Consider the following 23,820-nt stretch of genomic DNA (forward strand, 5'->3'; position numbering starts at 1 on the left):
TTAGAAGAAATCAAATCTGTTAACACCTTGACCCTAGACTTCTAGCCTCCAAAACTGTGAGAAAATAAATTTCCGCTGTGTAAGCCAATAAAATAAAATATTTTTAGAACAACAACAAAATAAAATGAAAATAAAAAAGCAGTAGCAATTCCAGCAGACCTTGACCATCCATCTCTGTTGTATTTTCTGCTTGCCAATTTTCCTGACCTGCTTCAGCATAAATTCATTAGACACCCGGTGGGGTGGCACAGTGGTGAAGGTCTGTCCCTGCAGCTGTCACTACTCAATCCAACTTAATCTAACTTAATTTCAGAGATTCTCTTGTTTTAGGTAGTCTCTAGCTAACTGTATAGAAATAGCTTCCATTGATGGAGCTACTTCTATCTTACTTTTTACAAGAATTAATTGCACCACAGTTTCTGTTGTTGCCGAGCATTTGTTCAGGGCCCTTTCTGCCTGTAGAATCTTCTTCACTAACGAGGGCTGTGATCTGTCTTGACAAGAGAAGGAGCCTTTTTCAGGCTCTTCAGCTCTTTGAGACTTTTCCACTTCCCCCTAGAGATGCTGATTTTTCTAGCCAAGAAACTGCTGTTTCCATATCTCTTTCTGGATTTAAATATATTTCTTCTGTTTAAAATCAGGGCTGGAAGTAAATTAAGCATAGAATGGCTTGAATTTATGTGACTCACCAATCTGTGTCTCAGGGTAATTGTTTTTCAGTGATTTCTCAGGTGAAGTAATGCTGGTAACCTCTGGAATAGAGTTTTGCAGGTTTAATGAGCTCTTCTGTTTTTTTCATCCAAATACTAATCAACACTGCCAAGAAATGTTTGGTTTTCCACTGGTGTCACACGCAATAGAGCTGTGTGTTCAAAGGTTCTGGCACTGCCACTGGGCCACATGCCAGTCCTGGGGGGTGGAATATGTCCTATCTTCTCAGGAGATCAACACCAAGAATCACCCTCTTATTTACATAGTTTAAAAAGATTAATTTCAACATAAAGAGTGCATAGTTAACTGTTTCCCACATGGTATGTAACTAAGAGCCCAGCCTCTGAAGCCAGATCTCCCGAGTCAAGTTCTACTTACATCACTTTACTATCTGGGTATTTGTGGGTAATTTACTTAACTTCTCTATTCCTTGGTTATTTCATCTATAAAATGGAAATCATGGTAAATCCTACCTTTCCGTGAAGATTGAGTTAAAATGTGTAACATACTTATAGAATAGTACCTGGCACACAGAAAGCATCGAGTTAGTACTAGCTAATGTTAGGGAGGGATTGGTGTTGGAGCATGGATATAATTCTAAGTGACAGAGGCCATACGTGACAGAAATGCACAGTAAAAATTGTAGTTTTCCTTGATCTCCATATGTTCAAAGCACCAGAAACCAGTTGGTGAAGACAGGCTTCCAGTCCAGCACTAGCCTCCTAGTGAGGACTGCCAGGCCATGGAAACTTGGCCTAGAGTCACACCCACTAGCCCTCTCTGCCCGGAGCAGAATCCAACCAGGAGTGACAATGACCACGGCACGGGGGATGTCACATCATCTAATGTCGCTAACCTAGGTCTGGATAGTTGATTTGCCCCAGTGTATGGGTACGTGAAAGAATCCAGTCTTGTGAAAATATGCTGCATAACAAGAAAAACGAAACACAATGAAGACACAGGGTCTTGATCAATTTCATGATATAAAATGAAAATGTGCCCAAACCCAGCCAGAGCCTGTCACATGTCACTGTACTATGATCGCCTCCACATGCTTGCCTGTCCCATTTCAACTTGGGTGTTTAAGGGCAAGACCCAGTCTTCCTCATCTTTATAACTAAGGAATAACAATAAAGAAAGCTCGTTGGAGAGCTGGGGCTGTGCTTGAAGCATTGTTTCAGACACATAAAGTTTAAGGTGCATATTAGATGTCTGTGTGAAGAAAAGGAGAAATGGAAGAAAGAGAAAAGACGGAGAAATAAAAATATGCTAAAATGCAAATTGTATCATTGATTAAAGTTGGGAACTAATAAATAGTGTCTAAATGCACCATTCTAAGACTGTGCACATGGTCACCCTGCGGCACCACAGTGAACTCACAGGAATGCCACGGGGGATTTCACAAAAGACATACAAATGGCCAATAAGCACATGAAAAGATGCTCAGATCATTAGGCAGTAAGGAATTGTAATTAAATCCACAACGAGACACCATTTAACACCCACTAAAATAGCTGTAACAACAACAGGGGCAGACCAAAACTAATGCTGGCGAGGGTGCGGAGAAACCGGAACTTCGCACATGGCTGATGGGACAGTAAGCCTGTGCACTTTCGGAAACAGTTTGCAGTTTCTCAGAACAATCAAACAGAAACTGCCATCAGTCAGCGAGTCCCTGCCATCCTCCCTAAGGTCTCTTGCTCCTTGATGCCCATCCACACCTCCCGAATCTGTTTCCAGCTTTTTAAGCCTTTGATTGCCACTTATCCTTGGATTTTCCATTCAAATAAAGTAAGTGCCAATGAGGAGAAGCAGCTACTGAAACGAGTATCTGAGTATCTCCCAGTCTTAAAGTCAGGAGAGAAGCCCTTAATCATTTGACGCAGAGGGTCCCTTAAGGGCACATGTTTATACATCCTCTATGGACCTTGATCTCCAGGCCCCAGACTGGGAAAGAACTTATACAGAAGTCACATTCCCTAGAGAAAAGCAGGGAACTGAGGAAAGCTAGGGCTTGTCAGCTCCACTCAGAATGAACAGACAAGAGGGATCGAGTGATCAATTACCATCTGAAAAGCGAACTGGGAAATACTGCTCAAGAATGAGGCTGCATAACCTCTGTGAAACTTTTTAAGCTCTGCAATTGCCCAGTGTTTGCTTATTTTTACTATCCATTGCTTCCTTCCTCACTGTGACTGTGCAAAGTTGAGATGTCTTAAAATCAGACAGTAAAAGCCTGCCATCTCCTGTTAAGAGTCGCAGATGCGCTGGAACATTAAGTGCTTCCCAGCGCCACCTGGTGGCCGGCTTCACTCAGTTTTCATGCCTGTTGGAAGTAAATCCATGAAATGCAAATACAGTCGTGGATCCTCATTGGCCAGCTATCATGAGACACACGACGTATTATTGTTAACCAACTTGTGTTACTGTGCAATGGAGCGCTGGGACTCATTCCTCCCAACTGCAACTTTGTCCTTGCTGACTAACCTCATCAGCCATCCACCCCTGCGCTCCCCACCCTCTGGTAACCACCATTCTACTCTCTACTTTTAAGGTCAATGACGATGGTTTAGGTATAAGTGACAAGGAAAATTCACAAAACAGCACTTAGATTTTTGACTCTGTGGGAGATAAAATACAAGTCACACACCTACACACACACGTGTTCACAGGAGTGCTACATGCCGATGACTGTCACCTGCTGCATGTGCACTGTGCCACTGAATCCTAACACCTCTAGGCAGACAGTGACAGAGTTTAAAGGTTTAAGAGGTTAAGTAATTTGCACAAAGTCACACAGCTAATGAATGATAAGGAGTCATGAACATGGAAAAATTAAAGGTCCATGGTGGTAGAGCAGGGCCTGATCACAGGAAGGTCCAAAGAGCCTCCCATTTCCTGCGTCCTTTGTAAACAGTCTTCTGATTAAACTCCCCTTGGAAATTTGGTCAAACCATGACACCCCACCCTCAATCCTACTCCCACGAGGGTTAGGCTCCCATGAAGCTCTTGCACCAGTCACATGCCTTCGTTTTGGGATGCCTGCAGCAAAGTCCTCTCTTGAGGCCAAGCTAGAAGGTTCCTACAAGCCCCTGCACATCTGGAAGGCTGGGCAGGGAGGTGGATGAGAAACTGAGGAACAAGGCAACGGCAATGATACTGGTCGTAGCAACAGTGCATTCTTGCTGGGACATATCCTGGGCCAGACACTGTCTCCACAACCAGGAGGTGCTGCAATTCCTCCATTGAGTGGACAAGGACACTGAGGGCTGGGAGGGGAGGCAGTCTCTCAGAATCACAGAGCTAGAAAGGCACAGCTTTTATCTGCAGAACCCACATCTCTGACTCAGCTGGCCTGCCTGTGATAAAGTGAAAATGAGAAGTGATGTGGAGGGTACTGTCCCCAAACAGTCCCCTTCAGCCACTGGGCAACACCTCCATATCCTCCCTGATATGAGGAGGAAATGAGAGGCTCGTATGGAGGCTGATGTGGGGGACGCAGGAAGTGGGAAGAGACCATGGAGCAAACATCAATTTCCTTCTGGCTTAACTCATTTTGAATAGCAGCCAAGGGCCTGTGAGTTGAGAAGTTATATCCCTGGAGATTCGTGTGAATCCCAGGGTACAGGAGCTAGGCCAGATTCACTGAGCAGACAACAAGGACAGGGATCACAGCGTCTGGACCACACGAAGTCCATTAAACCATACCCTCTACCAACGCCTGGGCGTGAACACCATGCTCTGCAGGGCCTCCTTCTGATACATGAATCTAAACAGGCTGAATGAGCGGATGTGAGGAAGTGAACTGTATTTCATCTCTGCTATGGGGGTTCCCCAGGTATAATCTGACTTATCAGAAGACCATATCAAAAACTAGTATTTAGGAATTAACCAGCTACTTGGGAGGCTGAGGCAGGAGGATCACTTAAGCCCAGGAGGTGGAGGTTGCAGTGAGCTGAGATCACTTGACTATACTCCAGCCTGGGCAACATAGTGAGGCTGTCTCAAAAAAAAAAAAAAAAAAGAAAGAAACTAAAATTCAGATTTTTAAGGAAGAAAAAAGTCTCTTTATTGAACTCTGACAGTGTCCCAGACTTATCCCATTGCACTTCCCAGTGGGAAAAGGGAAGGACTCTGCTTTAGAATAACCTGGGGGTCATTGGCAGGGCCGAGAAGGAATTGAAGGTGACGCAGGCTGGCCTGGGGCACAATTGGTGGAGCTGGGCAATGGGGCAGAGACACATGACACTGTGTCCTCAGCTCTGCAGATGGCTTAAATAATTCCATAAGATAAAGTTTTCTTAAAATGTGAAGGCAAATTTCATTGATCAATCATCAGTGTCTTTTTTCAGAGTAGAGGCCACACAGGCTGTCTTGGAGAAACCCCACTGCCTTCACTTAGAACATACTCAATTCTCCAGATTTGCCAGAGAAGGCGGCTCTTGCACCCCCCGACTGTGTGGCTCCCATCCCAGGCACAGCTGCCCTGGCGCTGTGATGACAGAGGAGGGTCAACATCACCAATGGTGTTGGTGCATCTGGGCTGAGCAGAAACAAGGAACGGGAAGCTGTCCTCAGTATTCTATGTGGAAAGGATAGTCTTTGTGATTTTTAGTTCTGAAAAACACAAAAACAAATCAAAAATAGAAACAACGAGTGATTATTTTTTAAGAGAAACATTTTAAATGATATAGTTATACACTTTTAAACTCCCCAGTGCGTGAAATTAGCTTCATTCAGTGGCCCATCTTCAAACAGGAAAAGAATTACAATGAGAAGGTTTAATTAATTTAAAATGTATATGCTAAATACCTATTCAGACACCAGTCATCCAATCTGTATATTCTTCCCTCTACTTTTAAAAGAAGGAGTCATATTTACATGGGGAATGTGGCCAGTCGGAGATTCCTGTCTAGGCTGAGGATGTTATCCATATCGTGCTGTGTTAACTCAAAATCAAACACCTGGAACCGAAACACAATGTTTGTAGAAAACTTAACTTTAATTCACATTTAATGGAGCACATGTTACCTACATAGCACTGTGCTAGACCTGCAAGGGACACACAGATGTAAAACAAACACTTCATCAGACACTTGCAACTTCCCTGAAATCACAGCCTTGATTCCCTAAATGCCCCTTGGATTTTGATCATGTGACTGGTGTTGGCTTGGCCTTGGCTACATTTAGGAAGCCTTGGAAAGATGGAAATATATACTGCACTCATCTGAGTGGAATAAAGGACACGTGGTAATAGTTAAAAGGTATGCCGGGTGGGTGCAGTGGCTCATGCCTACAATCCCAGCACTTGGAGGCCAGGATGGGCGGATCACGAGGTCAGGAGGTGGAGACCAGCCTGGCCAATATGGTGAAACTTCATCTCTACTAAAAATAAGAAAATGAGCTGGATGAGGTGGCGTGTCTCTAGTCCCAGCTACTCGGGAGGCTGCAGCAGGAGAACCGCTTGAACCCAGGAGGTGGAGGCTGCGGTGAGCCGAGATCATACCACTGCACTCCAGCCTGGATGACAGAATGAGACTCCATCTCAAAAAAAAGGGCACAGAATTTTCCCCACTGACTCTGCTACCCCGCAAAACCCCAACAAAACCATTTGTTCCATACACCTGCCAACTAAGGACCCACTTGGCCCTGGGACTATGAACTCTAACAGTACCATATGACAGAGTAAGTTTTCTGAGTGATCCATTTTTCTTCCTTGAAAACAGTATTCTTTTCTGCCCCTCCCTCCCCTTTTGTTGTCCCCGCACACTGAGGAATAGGACTCATGGCTACAGCATCAGTGCCCATCCTGGCCTGGCAGAGTGGCTGTCTTGTGGTAGGAGGAGGGGTGCATTGAGTGACTCCAATGCAAGGACCTGGAGTACCCCAGCCTCTCCCCGACATCAGCCTCCATACGAGCCTCTCATTTCCTCCTCATATGCTCTTCCCTCCTTCCTCATCTTGGGCTGGATGGAGAAGACACCAACACCCTAGGGGAGAGAGGGCCCTAAGATGGAAGGAGCCTGGATCCTTGGATCGCTGAGTGAAAGGTCAACTGCCAACCCCCGCAGTGCAGAGGCAGAGGCCCTGCTGCATCAAGCCCCACGATCCTGAGACTGTATGCTACAGCAGCCATCCCTGCCCATCTAACACATGATCTGAAACCCTCTAAATAAAAGAAGGAAAACACCTACCTGGATATTCTCTTTAATGTGACTTGGGGTGATAGATCCAGGGATCACTATCACATTCCTCTGGATTTGAAATCGGATCAAGATCTGCAAGGAAACAGAAAGTCTACTATCACACAAAGGGAAATCCCATGTAGTCTAAGTTATTTGCTAACACCGTGAGTTTTATTGTGCAGTGACAGTCCAACAGTCAATGACAGCAGTTACTGTTACTGGCGTTTACTGAGCAGCTCTGTCAGTATGTCGGTAATGACAGCCATCAGCCCAAGGAGGAGGTCAAGAGAATCTGCTTAATGAGAATTTCTTAACATGCGCCCAGGCCCCCCCCCCCAGACATTAGAACAGAGAAGACTAGAATAAATAACTTTTCGGTTCCATCTCATACTAACCATGCATGCAGGTGGTGGGGCAGAGGGAGGCCTGGAAGCTCATCCTCTGAGTCTAGACAGGCTTGGAGACAAGAGTACATGGCTTGAGTGACTGGGAATGTGGCTGCAGACCAACTTCTGCTCAACGCTGGGAGGGTCTAATGAGTCATGGACTCACCTGGGTGAGCCAGTCCCTTCCTGGGACCTGCCAAGCCCCAGGACTCCGCAAGGATGTGAAGCCGTCAGAGAACCCCACCTGGCTCGGAACAGTCCTCCCTCAGTACCTGAGCAGGAGACTTGCTGTGCTCCTTTGCAATCCTCTGGATCACAGGGTCGTCTATCAGGTCAACCCCTTCACTAGAGAGACATAGCACAGGGGGGTGAGCCAGGAGATCCAACATGGATGTCCCTTTCTTTAGAAAGAAGAAATCTTCGTCCAAAATGAAAGATTTATTTTCTGATCATGACACATGCTGATCATAGGAAATTTTTAAATGCAGAAAAGCACATCACCCCACATTTCTAGTCTGGAGATAACCACGGCTAACACTTCGGTGAACAAGGCTACATAACATCACTTTTCATGTGTATTTTGTGTTTTTCCTGAAGAACCAGGTGGCCATGTCAGCGCACGCAGCCAGTGGGCTCTCAAGCTTTGACTCCCCCTGACTCTCAGGGCTCTCTGACTTCTCAGCTTCTACTGTACGCCCTGGCACAGCGCTGCAAATCGTATTCGTTGATGATGATACTTTCAGAAAAGTTCACCCAAAATACCACTAAAAAGTGAATACTGTGAACGTGTGGAACCTTTAAAAGTGATTTTGAAGATGATCATAGAGTCTCTACGCATCCTCTGTTCAGGCACGGGTGGGCCCTGAGAACTCTAAGGATTCATTTTTTCAACAAGTGTGTACTGAGCCATCACCCTGTTTCAGGCATTGTGCTATTACTGTCCTCAAGGTCTCCTGAAGGAACCAAACAGAATGCACAGTGGCCCGCCCCAGTCAGTCTGAGAGCTCCCTGACTCACTCCATCAGAGGATCCTCTACCCCAAAGCTCAGCTATGGAATGGACCCAGCCTTCTAGGGACTTTCCAGCTGGTACCAAGTTCAAACACACATGCTCCACTTCACAAGGAAAACACACAGGTGATAAAAGTCAAGTAATTTCAGCCTTTTGGGGGTTCCCAATGTTTCCCAGGTGCTGAGCTAGGAGCTGGGAAGAGAAGAATAAATAAGATACCTGCACGCTGGTTGCTTTGACTAGTGGAAGAGACAGAAGAAAATCACAAGACAATGTGACAGGGGCTGGGTAAGAAACATAAATAAGGGGTCAGGAGGGCTTCCTAGAGGAGATGATGCTGGACTGAACCTTAAATTAGAAACTGGAGTTTGCCAGATTAAAAAAAAAAAGATTTGTGGGTAAAGAGAACTGTATTTGCAAAGGCACAAAAGTGAGAAAACATGTTCTATCCAAGGACCCCATAGCAGCTTCATGTGGCTGAAGCCCAGGATGTTCACAGGGATAGGGACGAATGAGGCCAGAGGCAGACAGAGGTCAGGCTGGCTGCATCTCACAGGCCACACCAAGACTTGAATAATTTTTCCCATCAAAGTGATACGATCATAGGAAAGGAAAGAGACAGCTCCTTTCAGCTTCCTCTGGGAGCAATGGGTTGGAATAGAGTGGGCCAGGGAGGGAGCCGAGGGGCTCCTCTAATGACCTCGGGAATTCTACAGTTAAGGCAGTGAGTGACAGTGATGGCAGAAATGAAATCATGAGACAAAGTCCAACTTCTCCTGGCAGAATAATCAACAGACTTTGGTGCTGGATTGGACTAGGGATGTGGGAAGGGATGATTTCCAAGCTTCTGGTTAAGGTGGTTGAATGGCTGGAGGTCCCTTAGCTGATTGAGGGAGCACAGAATAGCTGCAGGGCCTGGGTAAGGATGACAGCAGGCTGCGCTTCATCCAACCACGGAGAGACCTGGGGACCATCCTTGTCAGGAGGTCAGAAGGGGACTGACGCCCTGGTGGGGAACTCAGCAAAGGGGTCACTTCAGGCTGGTTTATGTCCCTGAAGAGGTCCTGCCCCTCCCAGGGCAGTCCACTCACAGCCATTCCCTGGCTTCCAATAATAAGCCATGTCTTCAACCCCAGGCTTGAGAGGTGTGGACAGCCCCCTGTGCTCCCATCCCTACACACCCTGTCAAAATCTCCGTTAAATCCTCCCTCAATCATCCCAAGGAAATGAGAAGGTGGCACCTACTTCCCAGTTGGACTCTGACTAACACACCACTGATGTATCCTTACCATGAGCCACCAAGAGGACGGTAAGCAGTCACGGACACATCTCTGGATTGGCAAAAACTGATCAGATTCTTCTGAGTAAGATATGGGTGGCACTCAATCTATAACAGAATCACAGCTTACATAAAATTCAGACCACTGGTGTTCAAGAAAAACTCTACAAGGTAAGACCTACGTCAAAGTCTTGGCTGTCACCGAGTAGCCATGGGGGCCAGCTCTAGGCCTAAGTGTTTCTGTTGTGAGGAGGCTGGACAGAGCAATCTCCAAGAGGCCAGCGGCTGTCATGGTCTCTGAGTCCATGGCCTTGGGGACGCCTACATCATCTGAATGTTCCAATACCACCTGCTCTGCGGGGCCTTCCCGGAGCACTCAGGTGAAGACTGTAACACTCCATAGCTCCCATCTCCCCAGGCCTTTATTTTCCTCTACAGCACCTATCACTATCACTTTTACATATTTGCTTATTGTCTTTCTGTGGTCACCAAGATCTAAGCCTCATGAAGATAGAGATTTTTGTTTGAATTTGTTTTGTTCATAGATGTCTCGCCAACACTAAGAACAACGTAGACACGTAGGAAGTGCTAAAAATATATCCACTGAGTGAATGAATGAAATTGAGGAACTACATGTGACAAATACCTGCTACCGGGGACTTGAATGATCATTTTAAGAAGCTAGAGAGCAGGATCACTGTCTCTTGCACATTCTCCAAACTCTCATAATATAATTCCAGGTTATAGGGATATTTAAAATAAAATACTTAGTGTAAATTACAGAGAACTATGAATAGTACTTTTGCTCTCAGGAACATGCCACGCTCATCAAGATCAGCCTCTTTGGAAAGCCTCCAAAAGAGAGGCCAGCCTTTCTGGAGCCTTCCGAATCCTGTGTTCCTGGGTGTCCATTACCCTATCAGAAAGCAGACCCTCCACTCCACCTTGTCTACTCAGACTATGCCATAATCATTCCCAGGTATTTAAAGTGCTGAACAACTAAAAATACTGACACAAAACGGAAGCTACTATCCGTATAAACATATATAAAAACTTATGTACACAGGGTTGTACACAAGGCAAGGTTAAACTACATTAGAAGCTGGGTCAGAAGCCAGGTTGCTCTTCATGGTGGCGGCCACAACAAGACCCAGGGGAGCTACTGAATGGCTGAGGGCCTTTTTCTTGTTCTGGGTGCTGAATACTTGAGTTTGTTCACTTGCAAAAATTCATCAAGTTATGTATGCCTTTTATGATTCACACACTTTTGTGCATCTATTCTATACAGAACTTTTTTAAAAAGCGTATTTATTTTAAAAAATAGAACGTGACGCTCTATTCTTAATAGTCCCAAACTGGAAACTGTCCAAGTACCCATTAACAGCAGAATGGATAACTCAATCGTGGTTAATTCACAAAACAGAACACCACAAGAAATAAGACAGCGCTACCTACAATCACATGCATAGAAACACAGCGCTGTGTGAAAGAGGCGAGCACAGAGGGGTTTATGCCACATTATTACTTTATCTGTGTAAAGTTCAGAAGTGAATCCCAGCTGCTAGGAATGGGAACGATGCTGCGCTCGGCAGGGGTTACAGGGGCACTGGATGTGCTGTTTACTGAGCTGGATGCTGGTCCCAGAGCTATGCTCAGTTTATGAGAATGTATACAGTTCCATTTTCACATGTGCACTTCTACTCTTCAATAAAAAGCTTAGGCACCATATAAATGATCTTTGAACATACAAAGCTAGTCTAGAAAATACAGTAGTTCTTTCCCCACAAGTCTTTTCTCTGCATTAAAAACGAAGTGCCTGCATCAGCTTCAGCAGCCTGTGAGCCTGGCGTGAAGCCACCTGGTCATCCACTCTTTCTTGCTGCAGTCTGCAGGCTGGGAAGAGACAGAGGGGAGGTCCCTGCTCCCGAATGAGGGTGAGGCCCCTGCCAGGACCCTAACCACTTCTGAGCACACCTGGTGACCTGCCTGTACCGTACATGGAGGGCCAAGTGCCAGCTCATGCCCTGCCTGCCAACAGTACCACCTACCCAGACACACCTTCAAGAAAGCCACTTGGCTAGCTACTGCCTTTAGTCACCATTCTGAGTGCTGCCAGAGGAGAACAGGCCTGTTTTGTGCTTCACCCATCCTCCCATTTCCAGAAGAGCCCTATGGAGGTGGCAGCTGGGGGACCAGCCACACAGGTTAAACTCTCTGATGCTTCCAACGGCTTACCTGGTTGGTTACTGGCTTGAATCTCAACCCAGGCTTATTCAAAAGCCTCTCAAGTTGCTCATGGTTGAAGTTTGACACCCCGATGTTCTTCACCAGCCCGGTGATCACCAGGTCCTCCATGGCCTATAACAGAACAATGACTCCACTGGGTGTGAAGCTTCTGCCTACTGCACTGACAACCTATGTCCTCAGCAGTTCCGTGTGGTATTCTAAAACTGGTTGCACCCAATATTTTTATACTATTTTACTTGAAGCATCAAAAGCATTTCTGCACTCAAGGTCTGATTCCAGTCCCATCTTTCCTGGCTAGGGGATGCTGGGCAAGTTGCATGGCCTCACTTGGCCCCAATTTTCTCAGCTTCAGGACAGGGCAACACTGCCTGTGCCACGGGGATGTTTAGGGGTTATGTGGAATCACAGAACGTGTCATCTAAGGCTGGCGTCCAGCACTCGACACAGGTGAGCTCTTCTTGTTCCTGTTCCTCCTGATGTCTGGCCAGCATGTCTGCTGCAGATTTTATTTGTTCACCTTTCTTTCCACTGAGACACTGACCTTCTTGAGCACACGGATACATCATCATTCTCCTATCCCACCTTCTCCACTTAGTATTTTAAGGAACTTTTGGGCAGAGCAACCTAAAGCTCTGAGCTGGTTACTGACGAGCAAGCCAGGCTGCCCTGAGCTTCAGGAAGAGCATGGCTTCGTGCCAGGGTCCGTAGTCAGCAGCAAGTCCTGAGTGACCAATGGGCCAATACGCAGCAGTCAGTTACTGCCTCAACTCTACAGCAATCACCGGAACCTCGCTGGTGCTACATGAGCACCCTAGAGTTTAACCCAAATCTTTTAGGACATAAAACAGTGTGACAGAAAGGGCTGAGGCCCTTGGGCCCTGGTCCTGACATCGCAGATACCTTAGGGCAGTCTTTGTCTTCTACTGATCGGGGGAACCTAGCCTGGGACTCCTCCCTGTTCGAGGGTTCCCTCTGGCCTCATCCCTGAAGAGCTTCACCCAGCAAGCTCTGTCCTAACCTCAGCATGCTTAAGCTTAAGCTTACTTTCTTCTCAGGCCTCAAATGTGACGTCCCATCCCACATGCTGGTTAGCAAGACCATAAGACCACACGTGCTCTGTCAGTCATGCTGGAGCCCAAGTCTGAGACCCACGCCAGCCTGTGGGTCAACTTCCAGGAACCACCACCTCCTTACTTTCCTGCTCAAGACTTTACTGCAAGCCCCTGCAGTAAAGGGCTGTTTTTGGTCTGAACTCTGGAAATGGGCTGACACTTGGTAACCTTCCCCGACACTGGTCTCACCTCCCCAGCCTGAGCTTCCATGTTGCCAACTTCATCACTCTGAAATGCTTGAGAGAAAAAGAAACTGTAAAACATTAACAGTGGTTACTGCTGGGTGCCGGGAAAATAACTTTTTTGATGTTAGTTTAATACGGAAGAACTCTCCTGCATTTTCTGAAAGAAATATGGTTTTTTAATCAAAAAATAAATATTTGAGAAAAAAAGTGAGGTCTATAACGAGCTACCCCTTAAATAATGTGTCAAAAGGGCTGCACTACACCAAACCAAAGGTGGTAACAAGAAAGTCACTGAGGTCTCTGAGTTCTTCGGGTATTAATTCCTTGTTTGTTCTGCAAACCCCACATCTCAGGTAGACAACCTTGATGTCTTTGAACACAAGTAGCTCAGGGCTCACTGCATCCTGGGTGGAGACCCACACAGGATGAGGCTGCCTGGTGGTATGGCTCAGCTCACCTCCCACGTGTCCAGGAAGTCTGTGTCACCAGGGATGACCATGTCACTCTCGTCCAGAGGCAAGTCGTGCACTCCAGGACGTGAGAGGCAGAAGGAAAGTTCACTGCAGCTCATGATCCATTCTGGATGAGGAGGCTGTGAAGAAGGACAGTTGAGATGTGTGAAAAACACAAACAAACAAACAAACAAACATGTGCCAGGAGACCTGCATCCAAGCCATGGCCCTGTCACTAAGCAATCCCAGCCTGGCCATGTGACCAGGCCCAGTCTTCACCTTTCTAAGAAAAGACCAATGGCTGACGGACTGGATGGCTGGCAAAGCCTCTGCCAGCCTGATGTTCGCTGTCCATCTCTTACAGATGGGAAAGGAAGACCCCGTATCCTCACTGATGCAAGACTGTCCTCTCCCATCACCTCCAGAAAACAGTTTACTAATTTCAGGTAAAGAATGCATGAGGAATGCATTTTCTTCATGTCTTATAGGGCCCAGTCAACCCTCTCCTACCTCCACTGTTAGGGTCTTGTCTTCTTTTCTTAGAATCCCCATGATGATGACAGGTGAGGAATGAGAATACAAGGGTGCACAGGAGGTAGGGGGCAGAGAGAGAGACCTTGAAAGCGCGAGAACCTAAAGTCACCCTTCAGAGCAGCACTGATGTGCAGTCCAGCTACGTCCCTCATGCACTCCACATAGCGTGTTAAGGGTGAATGTCATTATTTAACGACACCTAATCACACTCCTAAGCAACAGCGGAAGAATGTCACATGTTCCAGCCTGGTCCACATGCAAGAGGCATTTTCCATGATGAGCTGAAGTGATGAACAGTCTCGCTTTAAAGCCACATCCCATGTTGACATTTATCCAAGTCTCCACAAAACTGCAGTCCAGGACTCCTACTCAGACTCTGATCTAATTGTCCAGCATCACACAAGGCCTAGCAGGTCCGGCTGGCCAGAAGACGTGCTGACAATGCTGCATTATCCTCCTCTGTAATTGGCTGGGTGATCTGATCCTGCTGGCCAGAAGACGTGCTGACGATGCTGCATTATCCTCCTCTGTAATTTGCTGGGTGATCTGAGACCTTTTCCTTTTCTACCACCCAGAAATCCAAGGACAGGAATCTGCTAAAGGATGAGGGCAAGCAAAGTGTAACAAATGTCTGACCTGAGCATATACTTCTGGGCTCCAATAATCTAACTTAAACCTTCAACGTTCTGTGTCTTAGTTTTATCATCTCTCCAAAAGGGATGTTAATAGTGTCAACTTTGTAGAACTGTCATGAGAAATAAATGAATTAATATGTGTAAAGCACCTAAAATAGTTCTGGGTACATAATTAAAACAATGCTGGCTGGCACTGAGTGTAATACAGCCATAGCCACTGTTTTAATTATGATTTTCTGCATGCAGTGAATTTCAAAGACATAGACATCACTCTGGTTTTGCCCTCTGGCTATCTTCCACTCTTAGTCAGTGTGACTAATGGACAGCTGCCCACATCATTTATGGAAACTAGATACAAAGCCTTAGTTAAGTAAAGCTGTGCAAGGAATGAAGTGTTTTTTGTTATTTTACTCTAAAACAGTAACCAACAGTGTGGTAGCATAAAGAGAACTTCTCACAGGGTGGTATGTAAAAGACTCCTGAGCAGCAGGCACCCATTCCATTGTAGGAAGAACATCCCTGGAAGGGCTTCTGTATTTCACAGGTGCCAACTGTGTGACCAGGCCCTCGCCCAGGCAGGCTGTCATCACAGCCCGGGGCAAATGTGCAGGGACATCCTGGCTAGGACCTGTGTGAGACAGAAGCAGGCTGCCTAGAGTAGGGAAGCCGCACGGCTAGACTAGGGAAGCTTCGTGGCAGAGCCATGGCTCAGATGCATGCTCCAGAAACACTGTGAAGCAATTAAGAGAATAAAACCAAGTGGAAAAGTCAGCTACCATCATAACCCACCGGACCCTGCTGCAGGTGAACAAGCAATTCTCTCTCATATTGCAAAACAGCATTTACTCCCCAAAGAGAACAGAACCTGCAAGCAGAGACAAGGCCTAGGAATTCACAGGGAACTTTCTCTGAGCAGCAGTATTTCCTCATCTGATCGCTGCTTTCACCTAAAAACCTAAGGGAAGAAAACCTGCTGCTCTCTTGGGTTGGAAAAAGAGTGACTGGCTTAAAAGACAGACCTGTGGGGGGCTCAGAGGTCAAGCCAAACCTCTCCTTAACTGAGGCCCAGAGATATCAAGAGGACTGCCCAAATGCCACAGCTAGCATGTGGCAGGTGCAGCCTGGGAACCCCGGCCCCGACTGCTGGTCCATGCTCTCCCCACCGCAAGACAGGGTGTAACCACGGGGAGGAAGGTCCTCCAAACCACGGAATGAACTACCTACTGAATGGTACCTTGAAACCCATGGGCCAGTGTATGAGGTAGAGGTCCAAATAGTTCAGCTTCAAGGCCTTTAGACTCCTTCTGCACGCTGTTTTCACTAAGGACTTCTTGTGGCAGGTGCACCATAGCTACAAAGGAAAGGGGACCAGCGTCACACATGCCCACCCAGAGCCAGCATGGCACCCGTTCTGTAGCCCCACAAAGCTACTGTCTTGGACCCAAAATAGCCGAGTTGAGATGACCACAAATACAACATGGCAGGTTCTGACAGGAGGACAGGGACATTATCCTCAGAAGAGTTCCAGGACACCTCCAAAGCTGAACTCCTCCTGCCTGACTCCTCCTCAAGGGAAGCTCAGGAATCCAAGAAATATTTGATGGTTATTTGGATCCCTTGGGACCAAAAACAAAAACGAAAGTGAAATTCCTGCAGGCAGAAAAGATACGATGAAAAATCAGAAGTCTCTATCTTGTGTTTCTCACTTACACAGACTCCGTATTAACAGTTCTCTGTTCCTAAGGCACTGTAACCATGTGGGTTAGCCTACAGGTGAGTTAACTCACACTGCCTTACTTCTTTTAGCTACTTCCTTCCACACTCCCATTAAGTAGAAAAACTTGTGATTTTCCCCTCATTATACTTTTACTGACTGTGACATAAGCTAACCTGACGGTTCCGTCACAGCAAGGGAAAAACAAAAATGATAAGTTAAATGAAAGTAAAAGAAAGGGCAATCAAATAAATGGAAACAAATGAGCACAGTATCTTCACAAAAATTAAAAAATGAATGCTGGAAGTAAATGTATTCCACTGTTAATCACAGTTGTCTCTTATGTGGTGTATATATGTGTGATTTATTTATTTCTAATTACATTTCTATAGCTTTTCCAAATTTCCAAAATAATGAACATATTTCCACTGCTGACTATGATCCACACAGAAGCAACTTGCTCCATATTGCAGGGCGAGCCTCAGAAATCTCCAGTTGCTCACTTCCCTACCTGGACTATTCAGAAGACATTCTCCCCGCTTGGCCAAACACACACCAAGGCTGCTCTCTTACCACCCTCTGCTCTAGCGCAGATAGCAATGGTGACTGAAGAACATTAACTTCATAAAGTAAAACAGAAGGCAATTCAACTATAGAAACAACATTGAATCCTGAGGCATGAAATTTTAGCCGGGAAGTTACTCAGGAAATTGTCAAATCCAAAGTCTCATTTTACAAATAATGAAGCTGTGAGCCTGAGTCATGAAATCCCTAATACTCATGGTCTTAACATTCCGCTTCCAAATCAAAAGCAAAGGAATTCTTGAATTCTCCACTATCGTAGTCCACTCTGCGTCTTCCATAGGGCCTGCCTCCCAAGTACCCTCCACATCCATTTCCTCTTCTCCCTCCTTCACCCACTGTGCCAGTGCAGGCCTTCACCATCTTCCACCTGCACTGCTGTTAATGTCTCCCACCTGGCGTCCTGCCTCTGCCTCAAATGCAAGCTCCTTTCACCTACTAAAATATCCTATACACAACACAAGTTGCACTCAACATATGATACAAGCTGCCCTACTTAAAAACCAAACAGGGCTCCTGTCTCTAGGAAAAAGCACAGTTACTGACAGGGCACAGCTGAAATTCCATGGCCCAGCCCATCCACCACTCAGCCTCACTTCTCATTACTCCTGCAACCTGACATTATGTGGTCCAGAGAGACCAAGTGATTTGGTTTGGCTGTGTCCCCAGCCAAATCTCATCTTGAATTGTAGCTCCCATAATCCCTACCTGTCATAGGGGGGACCCACTGGGAGGTAAGTGAATCATGGGGGCAGGTTTTTCCTGTGCTGTTCTGGTGATAGTGAATAAGTCTCACGAGACCTGATGGTTTTATAAAGGGCAGTTCTCCTGTACACATTCTTGTGTGCCACCATGTAAGACGTGCCTTTGTTCCTCCTTTGCCTTTTGTCATGATTGTGAGGCCTCCCCAGCCATGTGAAACTGTGAGTCCATTAACCTCTTTTTCTTTATAAACTACCCAGTCTCAGGTATGTTCTTACAGCACCATGAAAATGGACTAATACACCAAGATTCTTATAAACCCCTGCACCTGCCATGCTGCTTCCTGCCTTATGCCTGTGCTCAAGCTGCTCCCTCCACACCGAGTTTCTCCTTCAGCAGACATGGGGCAGAATTTGGAATCTGCATTTAACAATCACCCCAGTGATTCTGAATTTAGGAATCGCTGTGTAAACAGACTTCATGAGGGGTAGGACTTTGTCCTACTCTCCACTGTAGCCAAAGTGCCCATTACTAAATCCATTTTGATAATGTATCGCTAATTGGGGGTATCTGTGTGCTCCTACCTGAATGACCAAGTAAATAATATGACACAAACCTGCATACAATATAATTCAGCATGCTCATGAAGCTGTGAATATTCTTGTTTATTCTGATTCAAGTATGCAACAAAGTCATCAACTCCCATAAAGAAAGTAGAAAGCCCTCCAGAGATGTAGCATTACCCAAGCTCTGCCAGCCTTGCACAGAGAAGCCCTACCTTACTGGCAATGAACAGATCCTCCCGTCTTACGGCTCCTTCCTTGATCTTGTAACGGATCCCTGCTCCAACCTCCTTCTCGTTGTGGTAAAAGTAAGCACAGTTGAAGTGCCGGTACCCTGCGTCAACGGCTACTTTCACTGCCTCAGTCACTTTCCCCGGAGAAGCCTGCAAAACCAACAGAACAAAGTGTCTTCCCATAGTCAGAGGAATCCAACACTAATCTCCCCTTTCACCCAAGCATGTGGACCACATAATACATACAAAATTAAGTCACTAATTTGGTACTAGTATAATCAGTCTAAAAACAGGTAACGTCAGAGTTATGAAGTAATTTATGAATAATCTAAGTTCCAATTCCTTTATATATTTTGGGGAAAAAAACTACAGGTTATTTTTAGTATCTGCAGAAAACTGAGCTACATGGTGTGCTTTCTGAATGATCAAAGCAATAAAAAAGTGTAGAATGAATAATAACTGAGATGCAAAGAGGCTTAAGATTCATCCTGTACACTCAGATACCACAGCGTCCAATAATAAAGGTTGAGGTGTAGACTCACACGAAGGTATCCATACAAAAAGAAGCATATAACAAAACCCAAATGAATGTATGATGCTATAAGCCATAAGGTAGTTCAGAAAAGAGAAGAGTCACTCTAAATGAAGCTCAGGCAAGGGAAGGAACTAGAACTAGGGAAGACTATGGGGGTGGGCGGGCTTGCAATCACATTAAACTGAAGACTGACAAGAGCTTTATAGTTCACAAAGCACTTTCTCACTGGAGCTTCAGAGTAATCCTAGGAGTTAAAGCAGCATAATTATCTTCATTTTATAGGCAACAGATTCAGAGTGGTTGAAAGCTAATGAACCAAGTATCCATCTTAAGTTAGAAAAAGAACCCAAGGAATTGAATGGAAAGATAAAAATATGATAAAGAATAACATCAATAAAATAGAAACAGAGATGTAACAGAGAAGATCAACAAAACCAGAAGTCAGTTCTTTGAAAAACTTCAGTAAAATAAATAGACTTCTGGTCAGGTTGATGAAGAGGCCAACTTTTAAAAAAACTGATGAATAGAAAGTAAAACATGCAGATAAAATGGACTTAAAAGAAAATATTACCAATAACTATATGTCAATAATTTGGAAAAATGATATAAAATGCAAAAATTCCTAGAAAAATTTAACTCAAGAATAAAGCTTGAATAGTTACATAATTATTAGAGAAAGGAAGTAATTCAGAAAAAAGAGAAAACCACCAAAGTTTCATAAAATGTACAAGAAATCATCTCAGTTTAACACAAACTTGCAAACAACAGAAAAAGACGGACTTAACTCATTCTACAAAACCAGCATAACCTTGAAATCAAAATCAGACAAAAATGTTAAAAGTTACACATTCATCTTATTCGTGAATACCGTCGCAAAATTCCTAAGTAAAATAAAAGCAAATTGGATGCAACAATATTTATGAAAAGATAATATACCATACCCATGTTGAGTGTATCTCAGACATCTAAGGATGGTTTGTTATTAGAAAATCTGTAATTCATCAATATTAACAGATTAAAATACAAAAACAAAAGTCATCTCAATCAATATTTGTTAAGATTCAATACCAGTTTAGATTCAAAATCTAAACTCCCAGTAAGTTGGGGAAAAAAATTAATCTGATAGAGTATCAATATTAAAAAAAAAACCATCCTACATCCTTTAAAATCAGGTACAAAACAAGAACAGCCACTGTGCTGGAGGTGCTTTCCAGAAGCACCTAAACAACTAAGAAGAAGCAATTATAAGCTTAAAGACTGGAAAAAAAGGAAAGTAAACTACCATTATTTGCTGATGACATGATCATTTGTGTATAAAATTCAAACAAATGTAAGGCAAATTAACAGAAATAATGCACAGTTTAGTGAAGTGGCTAGAAGTGTAATGAATATAGCACGTGAAACAAGTAGAAAACATAATTTCAGAGAAATATAATTTCCAGTAGTATAACACACTATCAAGAACCCAAGAATAATTCCAACAAAAGACATACATTCTCTTCAGGAAAAACTATACAACCATATGAAAATATGTTAGAAATGAATCATATTTAGGACAATTTATTAACAGAGAAGAATATCATGCTTGTAGAAAAGTTAGATTTAATATTACAAAGATGTCAATTATCTCCAAGTTGGTCGACGGATTTAATGTAGTTCCAATCAAAACCCTAATAAAGTTTTCCATGGAAACTTATAAGCTAGTTCTAAAACTTACAGTGGAGAGTAAGGTGCCAAAATAAAAAGCCAGGACTCAGGTACACGCATCTGCCAAAACTCATCAAATTGTACACTGTAAATCTACAAGAGCAGAGAGGTGACCTGCCCTACTAGGTATGAGGGCTTATCAAGGAACTGTAGTAATTAAGACAGCGCCGATCAGGCACACAGATGGATCAAGTGGCCCCTAATAATGAAGAGCCCAGGCTGAGGTCTCCAGACATCTCACGGCTCCCCTTGCTCTCTTGTGCTTCAGTCATCATCTTGAGAACACTCCCTAACTAACCGATGAGGACAGGAGGTGTGTGGAGCCAAGTGGAGTAGCCCCAACCATCCCAACTGAGACCAGCCAACTCCCAAGTGAAGCAGTCCAGCTAAGGTCCACAGAGCTGCTCTCCTGACCTCCCACACAGTAGGTACACACTCGCTGCTGTACACCACCGAGGTCTGGTGTTTGGCCACTGATGTAGCATTTCTGGGGCAACAGATAACTGATAGATCTGTGATGTTCACTCAATATTAAAAATAGCCAAGTAAAAATAAGCCTTTGCATAGACCAGTGATGAGTGATTATGATTAATCCAATTTGATGCACCTGCAGTCCAAGAAAAAAACAGAATATTTTGACCGCTTAAGCACAGTTTTCACTAATTTTTCCTTATCCTGTGTGCACAGAAGTCTGGACTCCTGCACCAAACTGTTGCAGAAGTAAAGGGAAGCAAGAGACTCAACGGTTTAATCCATCAAGTGCTTCCTGAATGAATGGCTGCCAGATGTACGTCCTTCACTAGATGCTGAGAACCAATATGAACAAAACGACATTCTTAGCCTCTAAGAGTTGGTAAGCAGGTAGGAGAAATAATTTAAATAATATTTTCATGAGCAGGACTTGAACATTCTGACTCCTTCAGTAACTAACTTCCTATGTGACTTCTTATAGCTTTTATCAACAATGAAGTTTAGCTTTAAAAAAAAAATGAAATTTTAAATGCTTTTTAGTGCTGTCTCAAATCACCGGCAAGAATTGTTGAGTTCAAAGCAGAGAAAGGTCATAGAATAGAATGGTGGTTATAAGAGGCTGGGGCTAGGGGAGGTGAGGAAGGAGGGAATGGGGAGTTGATCAAACAGTACAAAGTTTCAAACACACAGGAGACACAGCTTTTAAGACTTACAGCACACTAGGATGCCAACGGTCAACAATAATTTACTACACGTGTATTTCAAAATAACAAGACATTTCAAACATCTCACCACAAACAATAATAGCTGAGAGAAGTGATGGATATGTTAATTAGCTTGATTTTACCACACTGCAATTGTACACACGTCTCAAAACATTACAGTGCCCCCTATAAATGCACAGTGCGATAATATGTCCTTTTTCTCAGGCATCTGGGTGGGCTACTTCTAAACAGGGAAGAACATGAGGTCCCAAAGTTTCCTTTAAAGCCTAATCAGCAATTCCAATTTTCCTTTTTTTTTTTTTTTTTCCAGCAAGGTCTGGCTCTGTGCCCCAGGCTGGAGTGCAGTGGCACCATCAAAGTTCACAGCAGCCTCGACTTCCTGGGCTCCAGTGATCCTCCCACCTCAGCCTCCTGAGTAGCTGGGGCAACAGCCACGCACCGCTCAAGCCCAGCTGATTTGTTCATGTTTTGTAGACACAGGGTTTCGCCATGTTGACCTGGCTGGTCTTGAACTCCTGAGGTCAGGCGATCCTACCGCCTCGGCCTCCCAAAGTGCTTGGATTCCAAGCCCGCACCCCGCGCCGGGCCCCAACTTTTCTTTCTCTCATTACTGGAGAGGAGGCTTCGAGGTTCCTTGCTCAGGCTGAGTCCATCCCCGCTCCAGTTCTGAGTGACTACAAGGGCTCGGCCTCTCCACCGGGCAGCTCCGCCCAACGCCGCGGCTGCAGCCCCCGAGTCTGAGGCGTGGCTGCTGAAGTCCCCGCTTCTCGCGGAGAGCGCCTCCGCGGGCAACACCTACTAGGTTTTAGGAAAGGCCGGGCCGGGATGCGTGTGGGCGGTGCGCGGGCGCCGGCCAGGCGGAGATGAGGCCGCCGCACTTCTCCCCAGCCCCGGCCTGGGCCCCGTCGGGCGCCCCCAAGTCCCGCGCTCCCCTAGGTTCGGCGCGCCTCCCTGCCCGCGTCCGCGTCACCTTCCAGCAGCTGAGGCCCACGGCGGGGATATCTCCCATGGCCGCCGCCGCCGCCGCCCCGCGCGCGACTACCCACAGACGCCGCGCCAGTTACCGCCGCGCTGGCGACGGGCGGCTGCGATTGGCTGGAAGGGCATGGTGACGGTTGACAGTCCGACAATGGCTGGAAGCGTGAACGCTGGGCTTCCTGATTGGCTGCTGTTGTTGCGCGGCGGGCACTCTGACTGGCTGGTGTTATCAAGGACGGGCATCCTGATTGGCTGGAGGCGTAGAGCCAGCGGGAGTCTCAAATGGCTGGAAGCGTCGCGCTCTGGACATCCTGATTGGCTGGCGGCCTGGGCGATGGAGTTTTCGATTGGCTTGCAGAGCCACGCAGGAGCGGGGAAGGTTTTCCAATTGGCTGGCATTGCCGCTCACGCCCCCGTAGGCGTGACGTCCCGGTTTCTTTCTCCCTCGCCCAGGGTGCACACGCGACTGAGGTTAGGGCAGAGGTGCTAGGCTGATGGGCAGAGAGTCCTCACCATTCCAGGGCGTCTCCATGGCCGGGCCATCCTAGGGCAAGCTCTAGGGTCAGGGTGCGGAGTCCTGCGTCCCCTGGGCCACAGGGCGCGCGGGAGTGGGGCCCCACCCCCTTGTACCAAGGATGGCCATTCTCAGGTGCCCTGAGGCCCCTAGCCTGGGAGAAGCGTGCCTGGCTTTGATTCCCAGTCAGGGACCCACCGTGCCCTTGGAAAAGGCCTTCCACTCCCTGGGGTCCTTCCTGGCCCAGGGCAGCTGGGCTTGCAGGACAGCGGGGGTCCTGGGTGGTGCAGGGGAGGCCGAACCCTGCATGTGGAGGGGGGTGTTCTTGCTTGCAGCCTCAGGCTCCCGTTTGGAAGTGT

General features: G+C 45.9%; 1 protein-coding gene across 5 annotated transcripts; it reads right to left on the minus strand.

Annotated features, from left to right (window-relative positions):
* Positions 1–4,755: 4,755 nt before the first annotated feature.
* AKR1E2 (aldo-keto reductase family 1 member E2) lies at positions 4,756–23,110 on the minus strand. 5 transcript variants are annotated; one of them, XR_002726555.2, is made up of 10 exons: positions 22,940–23,110; positions 18,514–18,681; positions 15,972–16,088; positions 13,574–13,708; positions 11,808–11,930; positions 9,583–9,680; positions 7,555–7,627; positions 6,906–6,989; positions 5,524–5,675; positions 4,756–5,328 (listed from the first exon to the last, which is right to left on the minus strand). XR_002726555.2 is itself a non-coding variant. In XM_023193142.3 (10 exons), the coding sequence occupies exons 1-10, from the start codon at positions 22,976–22,978 to the stop codon at positions 5,286–5,288; spliced, it is 963 nt and encodes a 320-aa protein (XP_023048910.1). In that variant the 5' UTR covers positions 22,979–23,100; the 3' UTR covers positions 4,756–5,285. The 5 variants fall into 5 exon arrangements, 2 of the variants coding, with proteins under 2 accessions (XP_023048910.1, XP_023048911.1); XM_023193142.3 differs by having other exon boundaries at positions 5,593–5,675; positions 22,940–23,100; XR_002726557.2 differs by lacking the exon at positions 4,756–5,328 and adding an exon at positions 7,292–7,352 and having other exon boundaries at positions 5,626–5,675; positions 7,449–7,627; positions 22,940–23,100.
* Between the last annotated feature and the right edge of the window lie 710 nt (positions 23,111–23,820).

This window comes from Piliocolobus tephrosceles, chromosome 9 (assembly GCF_002776525.5).
Source record: "Piliocolobus tephrosceles isolate RC106 chromosome 9, ASM277652v3, whole genome shotgun sequence".
In the NCBI taxonomy this organism is placed as follows: Eukaryota; Metazoa; Chordata; class Mammalia; order Primates; family Cercopithecidae; genus Piliocolobus; species Piliocolobus tephrosceles.